This window comes from Pagrus pagrus, assembly GCF_965226575.1.
Source record: "Pagrus pagrus genome assembly, chromosome: 2".
In the NCBI taxonomy this organism is placed as follows: Eukaryota; Metazoa; Chordata; class Actinopteri; order Spariformes; family Sparidae; genus Pagrus; species Pagrus pagrus.
The window spans coordinates 27,117,118-27,134,112 of record NC_140186.1 but is presented as its reverse complement, the minus strand read 5'-3'; the positions used below and the strand labels follow the sequence as shown (position 1 = coordinate 27,134,112).

General features: G+C 41.5%; 2 protein-coding genes across 4 annotated transcripts in view; both read right to left on the bottom strand.

The window, feature by feature from the left end:
• Positions 1-5,779, bottom strand: part of myh11a (myosin, heavy chain 11a, smooth muscle) — a 28,887-nt gene extending 23,108 nt beyond the window's left edge. For all 3 annotated transcript variants that reach the window (XM_084381428.1, XM_084381426.1, XM_084381427.1), the window contains exons 1-3: positions 5,680-5,779; positions 1,697-2,061; positions 1,267-1,423 (exon numbers count right to left, since the gene is read on the bottom strand). In XM_084381428.1, the coding sequence (XP_084237554.1) occupies positions 1,267-1,423; positions 1,697-2,038 (499 nt within the window). In that variant the 5' untranslated portion in view covers positions 2,039-2,061; positions 5,680-5,779. The remainder of the gene's footprint in view (positions 1-1,266; positions 1,424-1,696; positions 2,062-5,679) is intronic.
• An 8,904-nt stretch (positions 5,780-14,683) lies between these two features.
• cep20 (centrosomal protein 20) lies at positions 14,684-16,993 on the bottom strand. Its single transcript, XM_084380501.1, has 4 exons — positions 16,902-16,993; positions 15,981-16,178; positions 15,599-15,683; positions 14,684-15,198 (listed from the first exon to the last, which is right to left on the bottom strand). Exons 1-4 carry the CDS (start codon positions 16,927-16,929, stop codon positions 15,072-15,074), a joined length of 438 nt encoding a protein of 145 aa, XP_084236627.1. The 5' UTR covers positions 16,930-16,993; the 3' UTR covers positions 14,684-15,071.
• Between the last annotated feature and the right edge of the window lie 2 nt (positions 16,994-16,995).

The window sequence follows — 16,995 nt, the reverse complement described above, 5'->3', positions numbered from 1 at the left end:
GCCCTCCACCCATCTCTCAATCCAGATGTCAACTCCTCTGAGAGAACATCCTCACGTCAACATGAAGTCCAGTGGGCACGGCCCCCTGGAAACACAAGATACTGAGTCTATGGGAAACCAGCTGCTCTGAAGTTGGACCACTCCAGGAGCCATTTACAGTAAGCACGACTCTGCCAACGACACTATCGTCACCTCTACAAGACACTGACTCTCAAATAGGCCATAAAATACTCTTTTGTACTTGTTTCTGTAGCCAAATTACTTTGTAATGAGCTGACAGCAGACAGGCTGATTTTGGACTGTACGCAATAATAAACACAGTTCTGCATTTGAAACTATCGAGCCTGACAGCGTCGGCCAGTTTGTGGTTTTTACTAACCACTTTGTCAACATGACAGCGCTAAATGCTGGCAGCTGTCAGCACTCAGACAGAAGTGAGACTTTTCACAGCTGATACCACAGCTCACCCTCAGCACGCTCTTAAAGCTACCAGTCAACACTTTAGTTTGACAGAAATCTCAGGAAAACAGAGGAGGCTTAGTTATTTTCCAAAATTGATAATGTTTGATTTAACCTTTCATTTGATTTGATCAATTTTGTGGGAGGTTGCTGGATCAAGAGAAATCTTGGACCCAGTAGGCTGCCGTCAGACAACAATTTAGACTCTGGGATATAGGATATAAGAATAACGGATATCGTCCCTCGTCCTTGTGCTCGTTTTTGTTTGCAGTCTGATTATCGACTTGAGACACAAGGATGGAGTTGGTGTTGTGAGACAAATGTCTACTACCAGATTATTTCACGTCTTACAAGTTTCACAAAGAAAGTTAATAAAAAGCTTAATCGCTATCAAACAATAGCTGCTACGTTGTGAAATTGCGTTTTAGCCAATGCATTCTGCCTCTTGCTCTCCACACAAACTGTTAACCTGTGTGCAACCAAAGTCAATGGTCAATACTAATCGGACTACAAATAGAAACCAGAACCCTTTCGATATTAAAATCTTGTCCTTTGCCTACATACTTCATTCATGCAAATGTCTGTTTATTGAGATTGCAGTGAGTAACTCTGAACATGTTACCAGCACACCACAGAGCTAATACAGCTAGAAACACACAACCCTAGATCATTTCTTTATGGTTCCAGTTGATGTGATTTGCATGAAAACTTCACAAAGAGGGGACCTAAAGTGATGCTGATGCTTCCTCAGAGGAAAATGAGTGAAATAGATTTCATAGAGAGATGGGAGCAGTGGAAACCTCCTACCTTGCATCATGTTCCTGTAGGCATTATCAGCAATGGAGTAGATGTGAGGGGGGACCTCGTGTCGTTTCTTCCCTTTGTACATGTCAATGATCTTCTCTGAGTAAATGGGCAGCATTTTGTAGGGATTCACCACCACGCAGAACAGGCCTGAGTATGTCTGAGAGACAGGACCATTAAAAAATGAGCATGTTTGAAGACATGATTAGTAGGACTTAAATAAAGAAAGCTTGGATTACTGTAAAACCTCACAAATATCAGGACATTTGGCTGTTCATGCTGTTTTTAAAGAGGTGCATTTAGGTGTGTTTGCATTCATCTTTGCATGAGAATTAACATGAGAAGATTAGGTTTAAGGGTAAACATCTGTGTACAGTTACAGATTGTTAGGGTGTGAGTGAATGAGTGTGGGATGTTTTTACTTTATACTTACATAAATAAGGCCAGAGAAGTACCGCTCGCGGATATTGTGCAACACAGAAGCTTCATTCAGGCAGGTGAGCTCCGCCATGTCCTCCACCTTACTGAACTTGGGCGGGTTCATCTTTTGGATGTCATCCTTGTTGACCGTCACCTTCTTGGCATTGTCGGCCAGCTCTACCAGCACCTCGTCGCCGTGCTCCTCCTTGATGCTGGCCGCCTCGAAGCCATGCCTCTCTGATGGGATCCATACCAGCTTCTTGGCCGACCAGTCGGCCTGAGCCATGGGGCTGTTCAGGAAGTCTTTGTCGACAAAGAGGAACTTCTCGTCCTCGGTTGGGGCCTTCTTGGACATCTTGGGTTAAGGTGGAGGACCGACTGTAAGAGGGAACAGAAAAATTGGATGTTGGAAAGGAGTGAACGATAATGGAAGCAAATGTCGAAGGGAGGTGGAAAGGAAGGAAAGAAGGAAGGAAGGAAGGAATTAAGGTAGGAAAGATAAGAGGCATGAAAGAACAAAGTCGAACAGGAAGGCAGGAAATGAGGTTACAACAGAAGGTCAACATTTACAGGTCATGATTTTGTAACGATGCATGAATTACAGTATCTTACAGAAACATTTCACAACTCTATATAACCCATTGCAAATAAAAAAAAACCCTGCTGCTAGTGTCCTGTTTTCCTTTTGAGTAAAACAACAGTTTGTGCACGGGCTTAACTAAACCCTGCATAAAGTGAAGACTCCTTGGTATAGGAGACATGTGACTGAAGTTGCCTCCTGCCCTTGATTGTAAATCAAAGAGCGGACATGTTTCGTCCACTGGGGAGATCCAGTGCACAGTCATTCTCACAGACCTCCACCCCCTCTCGACCCTACACTTTCACACATGCCACAGGGGAAACGCACAAACAATTCGCCTCCCTACTTTAGATAGAAAGATTGAGGCTGGGAAATTGATTTCAATTAACTCAAAAACAAAGAACACTACATTTTTCTCAGCGGCTTTATCGGAAACATATCTCCAAACCATTAATGATTGCTGGAATTTACTCATACGCTATCATTAAGTCACTACTTAATTGACAACATCCATTTCTCCCTGTCTTTCCCCTCCATCTCTCCCCCTCTCTCCCTGTCTCTGTGCTCTGAGGCTTCAGTCTCGTGCTGTGATGACCATATATGGGCCCCTTCTCTGAAGCAGGACTCTTTTTCTGCGGACCTAAACAGCAAGGCAAGTGAACTCCCAAACAAAGCCCATATAGGGAATAGTATGTCTCTGGCTGGCCTCGTCGTTTACTCCAAAATGATAACAGCGAGGCAGAGAGCCTGAGGGGGGCCCGGGGCTTTAACAATCATGCTTCTTATGGGTGCTAAGCGGCATTCATTTTTAAATGCAACGGGCGGTGGCTGAATTATGAACAAGTGTCTGAGACTCAGCCATGTGTGGGAGTAGTGCCTGCAGAGGGAGGCACTGTGAAATGCAAACAGGAGTAGGTGCAGGAATTGAACCTGGACATAACCTATATAACTAAATTAATAATAATAATTAAGAAATACACCTTGGTAGCAAATAGAGCTGCAATGATTAGTCAAATAATCAATTAGTCGATTAAGAGATAACTGAATAACAACTATTATGAAAATTGATTAATCATTTCAGTCATTTTTCAAGCAGAAATATCAAACATTTGCTGCTTTTCTTTGTGTTTTTTGATAGTGAACAAAGAGTTTCGGGGTTCTTTTGCTGTTGGTTGGAGAGATGAAGCAATTTGAAGACGTCACTTTGGGCTCTGGGAAACTGTGATGAGCATTCTTCACCATTTTTAGTCATTTAATAGACAAAACGTTTAATTGATCAATCTTGAAAATGGTCGTCAGGTTAATTGATAATGAAAACAGTCCTTAGTTGCAGCCATTCTAGGAAATATTTCAAATGTGTCACCATGTTCTGCATCATTTGTCATAATCTGCCATTAGTGAGTTAAATATGACACTTAAACCATATCATAAAAACGTAGTGTTTCCTGGATTAAAGACAATGAGTCTCTCCTCTCCACAGGCTTTTACTTCACCCCCCTCCTCCTCCTCCTCTTCCTCCATCCCTCTGTACACTGAGGTTGGCACACACTTTAATTGAGTGGGAACTATGTGAGACTCTGCCACTGAGCCTCCTGAGAAAGCCTATAAATGTACCCCAGGGAGCAGCCAAACCAAACCACCCAGAAACTACTGAAAGATATTGCATAAATATTACCTGGAGACAGAGACAGACACTTCCTATTAGTCAAAAACTGCAGAGCCTGAGGATACGCCCAGTGAGCTGAGGAAAAAATCAAGGGGCCAGCTGATGCTTTGATGATCGATTAATGTAAACAGGCTCTTCCTGACACCCCCTCACCCCCCTCGTGTCAAAGTGTGCGCAGCCAATCAATGTCGTCTTCGTCAGCCCCTTTAACTTTCCTCACCGCTGTGGCTTAATACCTCTAAAGACTCCCCTCTCCCTCTCTGTTGTGTCAACACAGCTCTGTACTCAGCCAGCATATCTTGAAGACAGCAGTCTGAAGTGGGGTTGACAGGATAACAGGTTGATACGGGCTGACTGGAAATCTAAAGGATGACAAGGGCTCACATGAGACTAAACTATCCATACTGCATTATGATTAATCTTCTCACAGTTATACCACAAATTCCTGAGAATAATACACAAACAACACAAACTGACTTCCCTGCTTAATTCATTGCAAGCCAGTGACTTCACTATCATTAAATGTTGGCCATGATTCTTAAACATATCACACTGAGGCTGAGAAGACGAAAAACAAATCAAATCTATGATGTGTCATATGATATTACTTTATTTTAGAATCTCTATTCCAAATAATAATAAACTGGTGGAAATGTCACCCCGGAGACTCAGCGACCTTTCTATTTGGGGCTGAAAGAGGTCGACCTACAGGGCCTGTGAATGATTTTACTCATTTCCTCTTTGGGCTGCTCCACAAACATCCTTACTGTTATCATCTTGTTAATAAACACTGACACATTAGGATTTCCATGCATTTGTACAATGATTAGGATTACATCATGAAAATAATTAAATCACGAAGACTAAAGTAAACTCATGATGACACTTTATTTGTCCCATTAGAGTAGAGGTCCTACTTTATCTTTGACTGCAGAAATGTCCACTGAAATACACGTATGACAACCAAATACACTCTGAACACGTGATTTCCTTCTCGTTTAGCACTGCCTCAATGTTCAATCACAGATCAAAGGTGCAGGCATAATCATTGTGGATATTACTGAGCTAGTCATTAATGTCTATAATCATGCAAAGAACAAACATTCAAGAAAAGTTAAATAAACACCTTCAAAGCCATTACTGATACTGGTTTCACTGGTGATGTGATGTGACAACTGTCAGTTCTCACTGTCGTGTTTGCATTTTCAGCCACAACAGCTTGTCAGACAAGCAGCTTTATACAACCATATTAGGAAAACAGGAAACGCCATGGTTAGGCATGCCTGCATCTTCACTGAGATATTCAGACATAACTTCCCCTTTCATCCTCGCTGCAGCGTGGTGCAGTGAACGCAGCATCATTTTTACAGCGTTTAGAGCCAGTTCACTGTCGAAAACACTTGAAGTAACACGCAAATGTAGTTCTGCTTGTATGACTAGTATTAATTAACTCAGTGCATAATGTACAGTACACATTGACACCTGCCATTTTCTTAATTGAGTAACTAAAAGAAGGGACAGAAATTGCAAACAAGGACATACTGTCAAAAAGCTAGTAAGCTAAAGCTGTTTGTACACGTAAAGAATAATACAGTTATGTTCCATATTTGAATGCATTATCTGAACACGCACATAAAACAATATACATTCCTCGAACGCAATTCAAGTTAGCAAAGTGTGAGAGGGATGACAAGTGCACCACAGCATCACTACTCGTGAAAGAAAACTCCAAAGTGAATGAAATACTCACATAATGTGCAGAAATGTGTGCTCAGGGGAGCTTTGGGTTTGGAAAGTCAGGGTCTGGAGCGGCCGGCGTTGACGACGAGGTACTCCAATAAACGAACAGTCCAAATGACCCCCGTCTCATTCACAGCTTTAGCATTTAAACTGCGCACTGCTGCGCGAGGGAGGAGCCGCACGAGCCGGACCTCCTCCTCCAGCATCGTCTCGCGGCAGGCAGGCGGACAGGCAGACAGGCAGCATCCCTGAGGCAGAGGACATGCGCAGTACCGACACCAGCAGCTGTACAGTAGGTATGATGTGAATGAAGAGCTGCTGAATGGAGCAGATAGTCCTGCTGATAACACGTTAATAACAATAACAGTCAGTGTAAATAAATAGGAAGGTATTTGCACTTGTTACTTTATATTTCTACTGCACTACACCTACAGGATTTGACTTGCGAACAGGGACGCAGGAAGTGGGGGTGCTGAGGAGGCTGCAGCATCCCTTAAAACGAGGCATTACAAAAACCATCACGCTGCAGTCTGTATGTAAATAGGCCAACGCATACATCACTGGGACAAAGAGACACAATGTCTTTTACCCCCCCAAAAAGAAATAACTTAATCTACACCCTTGCCAAATTTACAAAAAGGTCCAAATAATGAAGAATATGTCATAGACAGCGTTTCATAAAGTCCATAATGTTTCTTCTGACTCAACAACAAAATGATATGACTTTTTTAAGGCAGTCGGGGGAATTTCTCTCACTCGTCATCTCCTTGCTGTTTTTTTTGACTGCAGCTATTCAAGTTTGCCGTCTGTCTTGTTAATAACTAGTAGATTCTATCCTGGTCATTGAAATTAATAGAAAAAACATGTATTAGTTACTATGACGTCATTGATCTGATCTCTTAGCACCCCATATGTCATATGATCAGAAAATACGGTATATTATCTAGATTAAATGGGTTCACTCTGCTGCTTAATGGATGCTGATATTACTTTACCTTTGGTAACATTTTGAATGCAGGAAAGCAAGACTTTGCCTTGTAGCCTGATAGCATTTTTTTTTACAGCAGACATTATGAATTGTCATGGCAGTAAAAGCACAGGTGTTACTAATAACATTAACGATGGCCCCATTCTATTGATGTGTCCCATTAAGATATGTATGCACAATGGAATTCAGCCATCGTTAATGTTATTATGTACACCTGTGCTTTTACTACTCTGACATGTCAAAATGTCCTCTGTGAAAAGGGCCTAATGACTATTTATTTTTCCTCATAGGTGAGGTTGTACATGTTATAATGATGAGGTGCATACTGTATTTTCAGTTTTAGCACCTATAGTCTTTTTTTGCTGTGCTCAGGATCATACAGTATATAGTACATCACATGCCTGCTACAATCCCACACCCTGTGGTTTTATTTTTTTTTTTACATTATGCAATCTGCTCCTACTCCTCATAAGGCAAGCTGTCCCCAGCACAGGAATCCCCCTTTACTGTAACTGTTCCAAGAGGTTCCCCCCCGAATACAAAACTCATAATTCACACAACGAATGTGAGTCTTTCTGTGTGTGTACATCCCACACAAGTCTACCATTACGCACAACACATTCCACTATCCCAAACGGCCCGGCCCTCCTCCATCCCTCCCCTGCTGCATCCCTCCTGTTTCCAGCTTCCTTCCAATGGAACTTCCTATATAAGGACACCGATCTATTTGCTCCAATAAATCAAGCAGCTGGTTGATAGCCGGGGCCTGTTTTGTTCCAGACAGGCACCGATGTGTGTGTATGTGTGTGTGAGTGTGTGTGTGTGCGTGTGTGAAACCTGATGACAGACCAAAGACCAACATCGAGGACCTTAGGGCTCCCTCTGGCCAACATCAAGGAGGCGGGGTGGCGTTAACGAAGGAGAAACTGGGGTTGAAAAACTCAGGGAGACAGGGTGAGAGGCAAGGCAGAGGGAGGGATGAAGAAGGAGACGAGGAGGAGGAGGAGGAGGAGGAGGAGGAGGAGAGAGGGAGACAAAGCAGCAGATACAGTGAACAGAGAGGTTGCAGTGTGTGCCATATAAGGACAGTGGGGTCTGTGTGGAATCTCGGCAGCTTTCTGTGTTACTTTCAAAGTCTAGCAGACGCAAGCACCCCGAGCCCCAGTGACTAAATATGGTCCAGCAGCAATATCATTGCTCAAACAAACAAAGCTGTTAACCTACCTGTAGTTAGCTGTGACAGACAAATGGCTTATGGTTTTATGATGTATGGTTTTGTGCAGCACAACGAGGCATTTAAGGGATATGTTGTCAGTCCAAGAGGGATACTGCACTGTATATACTGTATTTCGGATGAATTTCGTATTGCACTTAACTTCGTTTCACTGCTTTGCTCCTTATTCTAACCCCCACAGGCATATTACAGTATCATTCCTCTTTGACTGCTGTCAGAGAAAAGGTCACTTCTGTATTTCTCTTTAAAGTGATGTACGTATGGTGACGTGTGCCAGGAGAAGGGAGGACAACAACCTTAAAAGCATTAAGTGGAACTATGGGGGCACTGTGTGCTGACAGAATGACTCTGCCCTAGACTTTAGTCAAAGCGTTCATCCTCCCCCGGTTGTGTGAGACGGAGAATAACCTCTAAGTGATTCCTCGGGGCAATGAATAAACCGCTGAAAAGCTGACGGTGACAGGGAGGAGAGGAGGCGAAGGGAGTGAACATGGTTAAAAAGTCTGTGTGAAGGATGGTTAAATCAATCGTAGTTAATCTAATTTGAAAGGAATTACTTTGAATCGTACTGGATAATCTAATTTCAGGCTCACCGTATATTTAAAAAACAACATTTGTAATGACTGACTCACATCACTCACAACTAAACAGCTGACTGTGGACCTTTTTTCAACACAAGATGGTGGATAAAAGCATGAACTGTAATGTAGAGATCTCTTACAAACATACAGTATGTTTAATGTTTTTCTTCACCCTCATGTCCATAGAAGGCCATCTATCTGAGAGAAAATATGTTTATGGATATGTTTGACCCTGCTGGAATGCAATAGCATTCTAATTCAAGCCCGGGGCAAACATCAGTTCGCTCAGCTGAGTCAAACGACCACTGCATTCAATAGTATTTATACAGCTGTCTCTTTAACACACAACTCATTTATACAGTGCAGGAGAAATGCTACCTATTATAGGGCAAACTGCCAATTGGATAATCATGTACCATTGTCTAACTTCCTCCGCTTATATAGCCAGTTTTGAGAGAAAGCTCGTATCTGGTGCCAACGAACTGGGCGCCTCAGGGCCACAGCCTTTAAGGGCAAGAAGAGGTTTGCTCCAAGGAAATGGTGTAAATTCACACGCCAAATGTCCCACATGAGGCTCGCTGTGATTCTTTTTTTAGCTGCACATGCATTAAACAACACATTATCCCTGCTGATGGGCCTAAGAAGCAATAAATCAGGACACTGTATAGAGCTAAGTGTGCATTACATCTGAATTAAGTGTACATTAAATCTTGCTGCTCGGGCTGCGCTGATGGTAAATGGTCACATTTCATCTTTACAGCTACTCGCCATCAGAGGCTCCGTCAAGATGCATTTTGAAAGTTTGGATTTGAAAGTTATACTATGGAAAGTTGAATGCCTCAAATGCCTGTTTTTCTATGATTTTTGAAAACATTTATGGATATTTATCTTCCATGCAGAACTGGCAAAACTCAGAAACTACAAACAGGCTACATTTAGTCAAAATTGAAATATAACCAGCCCAGTTGCTGGGATAAAAATGTTGGCAGCGTTTTTGCAAACCACAGATACGCTAAAATTTGCACGAGTCATAGGCCGCATACCATAATGACATGTCTACAACATGTGTCATATCACATTGACATTACATGTTTATTACCTGACTTTCATGTGCAGAGGTGGAGGGGATGGAGGCGGGGTTAGGGGCCACAAGGCTGCCGAGGCAGTTACCAACGTTTGAGTCTGCGTTTCAAGATTTGTAAGTGGGACACCACTGGATATTGTTAAGACAACCTCAGGACGATTTCCAGACGTGTTTGTGGTGACCAAAACCAGCATTAATTACCAAAACATAATGTTTTCCTAGCCCTTACCAAGTAGTTTTTGTGCCTAAACCTAACAAGAGCATGAGCACAGCACTGTGAGAGGAGAACATTTTGAAAATTCAACCAATACAAACATAAAGTTTTAACTTATCTGTGGTTTTGCAAAGATACTATGCCAACATTTGTATTGGCGATTGGGTCTTTGAGCCTCTCTCCCTGCCTGAATGTTTGCGTTCCCATGTGTCTGTGTGGGTGCATGTTATGAGACAAGCCGATTATGAGCCTTCGTGGATGAAGGAGGAATTCAGAAGTCCTTTTTAACTGCCTCAGGATCGTTCGCAAGTGGTCCAAAATCCAGGTCCTCTCAAAGGGCTCATGGGACATCCATTTTGATTGCTCTCCACTGGCTCCCCATCAAATACAGAATCCAGTTTAAAGTTTTAGCAATCATTTATAGAGCTCTGTATAACATGCCTCCATCAGAGATCTACTCCAGCCCTATGTCACCAGCATGTATTTAAGGTACTCAGATCGGGGTTTGTTTCCTCGATCTAGGCTTAAAAACTAAAGGAGACAGCTCAAGATCCATCTGCTTACAGATTTGACTTTGTATAATTTTCTCTATTTTTTCCCTGCTTTTATTGTATTTCATATCACATGAATTTTTTTTATAAATATTTCCTCTGTGAAGCACTTTGTGATGTCTCTGCTAACAAAAGGTGCTATATAAATAAAAGTCCTTACTTACTCTCGTAGCATCAGCAGGCTAAAAAGACACTGTACACTCTGCTCAGCACCAAAGTGCAGATGAAGTCAGCAGTTCGCTTGTAAGAGTTAAAGAGGAACGTGAGTATTGAAGATTCTTCAGATGGATACAAACAAAACCCCAAATAAATGCTAACGATGCTCCTTGTCTGCTGGATGTGCGAATAGGAAACTGTTTGCTAATGCTTTAGCTGCATCGACTTAAAAGGTGATAATATGCCAGTGTTGTCTTTACAAAGTCTGCTGCCCAAAGTGGCAAATCAGCTCATTAAAATATATTTCTAAATATCAGTATATTAGCAGACTCTCCAGCATGCATTGTTTGAGAGTTAAAACTCTCCTGAGAGTCTTTTATTCATAGTTTGAAGAGAACATACAATGAAAGCTTGCTGTGTGTCTTTAATACATTTTAAGATAAGTCATGGTTGTTTGTTTTTACAATAAAGAAAACATCGCTAACCATGATAAAGGTTATTGAAGTTCAGTCAATGATGATGATGTGAATGATGATACTTTTAAACAATTAACTGTGAGCTGTTACTCCAACAGGAGTAGCTAGCTGTTATTTACAGTTGTAAAATATAGACATAACTAAGATAGATACACTCGATATTTTAGGTCGACACCAGCTGATACCAGAAATAATAAGATTATGTTTTCTCAAGTAGAGATTTACAGAGGAGCTGAACTGTAGAATTTATGTACTGAATTAATATCAAGTTTTTTTATGACGTTGATTTGTTTTGAATCACTACAAACTTACCTCAACTTGTATTCTTAAATTCAGTCAGGTTAAATTTGTAAGGCAGCCCGAACACTAACTTTTTAAAGTTAAAACAAACACACAGTGTACAGGTGAGGTGATAGGGTCAGTTATATACATATCCCAAATCAGTGATAACAAGCAACAGTGTTCATTCCCAAGGTCACAGACCAAAACCAATGCAACTAATTTAAATGAAATACATGTTTGCATTATGTACGCAGTAACAGTGTGAGTAATGTGTTCCCTCTCCGGTCTTCAGCTCCATCCTCACACCTACATAATCTCATCAGTGTCATGACTAACTTATTGAATGAACAATGATCAAGTGATCCGGCATTATGAGTAAATATATACTGTACAAATAAGTTGCCTAACGAATCCTTATTATCTTGTTTATCTCTCCTGCTCCACAACATCAAAGAGAAAAACTGTGTTTTTGGATACTGACGAGCATTGATTGGCACACAGAAGAACAATTATTTCTTCAATAGCACATACTAACATCAATGGAGTATTGTAGTGTGAAGAGCAAGTGTTAAATCCAGTCTTTGGCTGGATGTAAATACTAATATGTGGATGCATGTAACGGAGGTTATTAAGTTTACTCTACTTAGGAAGGTCATTCAGACAGTCAGTGAATATATACAGATAAATACTGATGTGATAAAATACACTGTGAGGGGACTTTCCACATGTTTTAAGATAGATTAGTGGTTTGGCTCTAAGGATGGTGGTGTCAGCCAATTGTGCGTTCCACCACTTTGATATCTCAACAAACAGCGGATGGATTGTCAGTAAATTTTGTACTGACATTCATATTCTCCTGAGGATTCATCTTCCTGTATTTGGTGAAACCCAAGATAGATTCTGAAAAAAACACTGTACAGACATTGATGGTTCCTAGAGGATATAGCCTATCGACTGTAGTGATCCTCTAACCTCACCTCTGGCCATAAGGGTTGATATTTGTGATATCTGGCGTCTGTGGTAACTTGCTGGAAGAAGCTGGAAACAGAACCAGACGTTTGATGTACATGCGTGATGCAGGCTTCCTCTAATTTATACAAACAGCTCTCTGAAAATCTGATACGCACTTGAGATATTTCATCACAGACTTGTTTTATGTGTTTAAGAATGTGGGCTCTGGGCTAGTAAGTTGTAATACGTGAAGTAAGGCAAGTCAGCTCAAACAGAAGCTGGAACACAAGGATGACCTCCTCAAGAAGGCCATCAGGAAAAGGCGGTCCATAACAAGAGCCCACGTGGAGCCCACCCTCGACCTGCTGGCTCTGACAGAACAAGATCTGAAGAGGAGTGAGGAGCAGGCGAGGAGCAGATGTGATGCTCAGGAAAGCTTCATCCCCAACACCAACCAGCTGCAGGTACGCTGCCTCAGATCATCACTTTACTTCACACTAATCACCTGTTGGATTCTAGCAGCTTGTGTTGGACTGGCTCTTTTCAGGAGCTCATAATCAAGGTGGAGGTGAGCCAGCTCCAAGAGGAGAAAAAGATGGACTCCTCAAAAGAGAAATTAAAAAAAGGTGGGCCAGATGCAGAGCTCACGTCGACACCCTGTACCAGCTGTCCAAGATAGAAATACAGCTGAAAAGAAGTCAAGAGCAGCTGCAGGTACGCTGCCTCAGATCATCACATTACTTCACAATAATCGCCTGTTGGATAATTATAGCTTGGACTGGCTCAGAGTCAGCTTTTTCATGTAAAGTAAAAAAAAATATGCTGTTCTTTTGTGCTTTAGCGAGGCAACTTCAGTTTGAATGTTATAATACTAGTTATGTTATACACTGAGAATCAACGAGCAGAGAAGCTGAACCTGGAGAATAATGAAAGGATTTGGGGGTGCTTTACGATCAGGGGCGTAGCACACAGTTCTGGACCCTGAACAGGGACGCCCAAACCTTTTTTCCTTGTATTGCTTAAACTGAAACTTAATGATGGGTCATGGCTCAAAAGCAGACTCATATTTTACAGTATTGCATTGTTAAAGGGGATGAATGAGATGATAATATAAACTCAAAAATATGTATTTCTTCAATAACTGAATAAACAAGCTGTTCTCAGAGGAAAATAAGGTCCCAGAACACTGTTTGAAGCTAGAAAGGTGGCAGGGTCCGCCAAATATAAACAAAGTAAAACAGTATGAAACTGTATTGTCCTTTAAGGTCAGTTTGTTTATCTGGTTTGTTTAGGCATAAAAAAAGTAATTAATTGAAGATCTTTCTCTTCTGATCAAAATTTCTTCCCCAACACTACAAAGTGCACCTTTAAATTCAGCAGAACACACTGTGTGCCAACTCGTATGACCTCATTCTTTCAGGGAACTAATTTGAGAGCTATGATCTCATCTATCAGAGCCACAAAGTCAAGAATGAGGGATGCTGATATGTTAGAAGAGACGGGATAAATACACTTAAAACTATTTAGACATGGATTAAGCTACAGTTGACAGAAGCAGTGCAACTTAATGTCTACCAACATCAGTACAAATCAGGCTGTGAAATAAATGTCCAACCCTGTAGATGATCAGATCCAGAAACTCTGGGTTTAAGTCCTGTGAGATAAGAAAGTCAAGTTCCCTTAAATGGCGAGACAGGAAGTGAGTTGCAAAGAGTACAAGCTTGTCGAAGAGGACGTTTGTGTGTCCCAAAGGTGTTGGTGCATCTTTTGGGACGGACCTTCTTTCTTTTCCTTCACAGTTAGTGAAATTGTAATGTTGCTATCATAGCTATTATGAAGGTCATTAGGTCCCAGTTCCTAAGCTGCAGATAACACGGCAAAAGGGGTGAACAAACAGAAGAGAAGCTACATAAATAAATCTGGAGAACTTTCCATTCAACTCAGCAGCATGTGGATTATCAGCTATGCGAGACGAAGAGCTTCATAATCATGAGGTATTACTAATGAAAACATTGCAGCCCAGCGCAAATGAAAGGGTGCAGGGGTACCGCGGGTGGGTTTGGCCACTCAGACCAACACAATGAGTGCCAGAAATGTTAAGACAATCACAGGAAAGTAACCAAGTTTATTTAGAAAAGTTCAGGTGCAGGTTATTTAGCACTATTTGAACTGTGCTGCGTGGTTTACACTGCATAAAGCAAATGCTCAGCGTAACACAAATACAGGCTGAAAGCAATGCCCTTTAAGTTAACTCATAAACTTTAAATTGTTGAACTGACATGTTAGCAATAACATCATTTTATCAGCAATATTAATGCAATTAGGGGACCCTGTTTTTATGCACAATGCCACATGTAAGAGATGAACAGATGGTGGTGAGGATTCAACAAAGTGTGACTCTTCAGTGATCAGGCAGCAGCAGTCTTCTTCTTTGGTGAGGCTGCCACCTTGTGGTAGCCATTTTAGTAGCACTTCCACAAACAATTTTGAGTCAATGTAACCGATAAATATAAAACATTTATTTTTGAACAAGTAGAAGACAATATAAAAGTATCAAACCTGAATTATTGAGCAAACAAACCTTTGGATTACTGCAGTGCCACCTTGACTGGTGCCAAACGTAAAACCATATATACAAAAAAAGGCCATCAGGGATCATTTTACAGTAAAAAAACAATACAAAGGCTTTGAGCATTTCTATCAGATCAGCAGAATTCACAGAGTCCGTGCTGTAATCCCCACAGATTACACACTTCTACACGAAAAACATGGAGAAGAAGATTATATCTCTAAAATCCTACAAGATGCTGCAACGTCTCATGTCATCTATTGGAGTGTAAAAGCGTTTGAAGTCCATGCTGTTCCAGTGATCAGTGCATCGACTTTTAGGCATCAGGTCCAGGCACTGTGCTGCTGGCAGAAGTACCAGCTGGTAGAGAGGATCCCCGCACAAAAGCCTTCCCACCTTTATCACTGTTCACAAAGTGGCCCACCAAGCCATAGAGAAGCGGTCTGGAAAATAAAATGTGAAACCTCAAAAAAAATACAAAAAACAACAACAGACAAACTGAGCAAGAAAAAAATAGGTGAAAGGTCTTGGGCCAGAATCAGACCCAGGTCCTTGGTACACACTCATTCAAATGGCTAATTGTGTGTTTTTTGGTTGTGTGCTGACCTAAGACACCCCAGAGAAATGTGGAATTTCACATAAAAACTAATCGTTGTGTTGTTCCAAAGCAGTGGTGGGGACAAGCTGAAGTGATTGAAAATCTCTGGACATTTCAAGACGAAGCTATGATGATGGGGATGATGATTCGGCTGAGCTTTTGATATTTCTATCCCATAAGTGATAATAACCCCAGAGAGTGCAGTAAATATTTGGACACTGTGTTGGACAGCAGGCTGGACTTACACAGACTTGGAGCCTGCGTCCTCTGTGACTTTCAGCTCATTTGCCAGGAACTGTCTGTCCAAGGGAACTTCAGGTTGGCCCGACTCTGAGAAAACAAACAGAGCTGAGTTTAGAAGTGGTACATTTTGTTACAATACCGATAGTGATTGGTTAAGTTCCCTGAACAGCAGCTGGAATAACAAGTGTTTCCCAACTTTGGAAAACAGTTTTTACACATTTACCATAAAGTGATCAGTCTCATGGGCATTGTAAAGCCAGAACAAACACATAGTGCATCAAGTAAAACATGTCACAATCATTTACTGGACACTACACATTCAGTAAATGTGGTGAATCACGAATCTCTGTGTTATAGTTTGTTAGAATCACTGGTTTCACCCACCTGCTGTCAGCACTGACGCCGTGTATCTGTACTTGTTGAACTCCAGGTACTCCCGGATGAGCTCGTTGATGAGCAGGTTTTCGTGGGACAGGGGCGGACGAGGTTCACGCTGGTCATCCAGGGCGCTGAACACCTCTGCCCGAATACAAGCCTTCAGCTGGCCCAGCACACCGCGGGACTCCAGCGTCTCCCTCACGGCTAAAAATATGCAGGTTTCATTGTATTTAAAAAGATGTCAAATATTAAGTTTGTTAACTGACCCTCCAACTACGAGCAAACGACCGGAAGCTCGTGTTACTTATGCTCTTTTCAAATGTGTGCCGTGCTCTACTCATTAATTCGCGAATTTAATGGCTCATCATTTATTGTCAAAAACACATACCTCTTCAAACGTGACTCAATATCGTATCAGAATCACTGGGAACTACTCTTAAAATCGGAATACATGTGGTTATTCAAACTGCCTTCAAGAAATACACTTCACCATTTCCCTACAATCATCTTTGGCCAGAGGTAACCCAGCTAACCTAAGGTTAATTAACCCCGCTAGCTTGCTACCGTTAACTTATTACAGTGGGTGAGCAGTGTGAAATCCAAGAAAACCTTGAATTATGTGGTACCTAGGTTGTATTTACATATGCCGAACTGAAATAAAGATTTCAGCATTACAGTTGCCTTTTAGTGACTTTAAGAGCTCAATTTCCTGAAGGCGAGGGACGCTTGGCTTTCAAAATTGTTGGATTTTTGAATGGAGACACGCACATGATGGCGTCATGTTGTTGTTTAAGCTAACTTAGCTAACCGGTGTTGCCGGCACTTTCATTAACGTATCCAGTTAAGTTATCAGTCGTTTATGTATTCTAGTTTGCTATAAAGATGCTGTAGTAAGTTAGACAAAAACACGAATAAGTGAGCGCTTACCGCATTTGAGTTCAGTGATGGTCGCCATTGCAACAAGTGTAAACAAACGACTGCCCGCCTCTGTTCATAACACAGCGCCATCCTGTGACTGAGT

Excerpts from the sequence above, each read along its gene's own strand:
- cep20 (XM_084380501.1), bottom strand. The coding sequence starts at position 16,929 with ATGGCGACCATCACTGAACTCAAATGCG. Across the intron at positions 16,179-16,901 it reads CATCACTGAACTCAAATGCG|CCGTGAGGGAGACGCTGGAG; the intron begins GTAAGCGCTCAC and ends GCATATTTTTAG. Across the intron at positions 15,684-15,980 it reads GGCGTCAGTGCTGACAGCAG|AGTCGGGCCAACCTGAAGTT; the intron begins GTGGGTGAAACC and ends TTGTTTTCTCAG.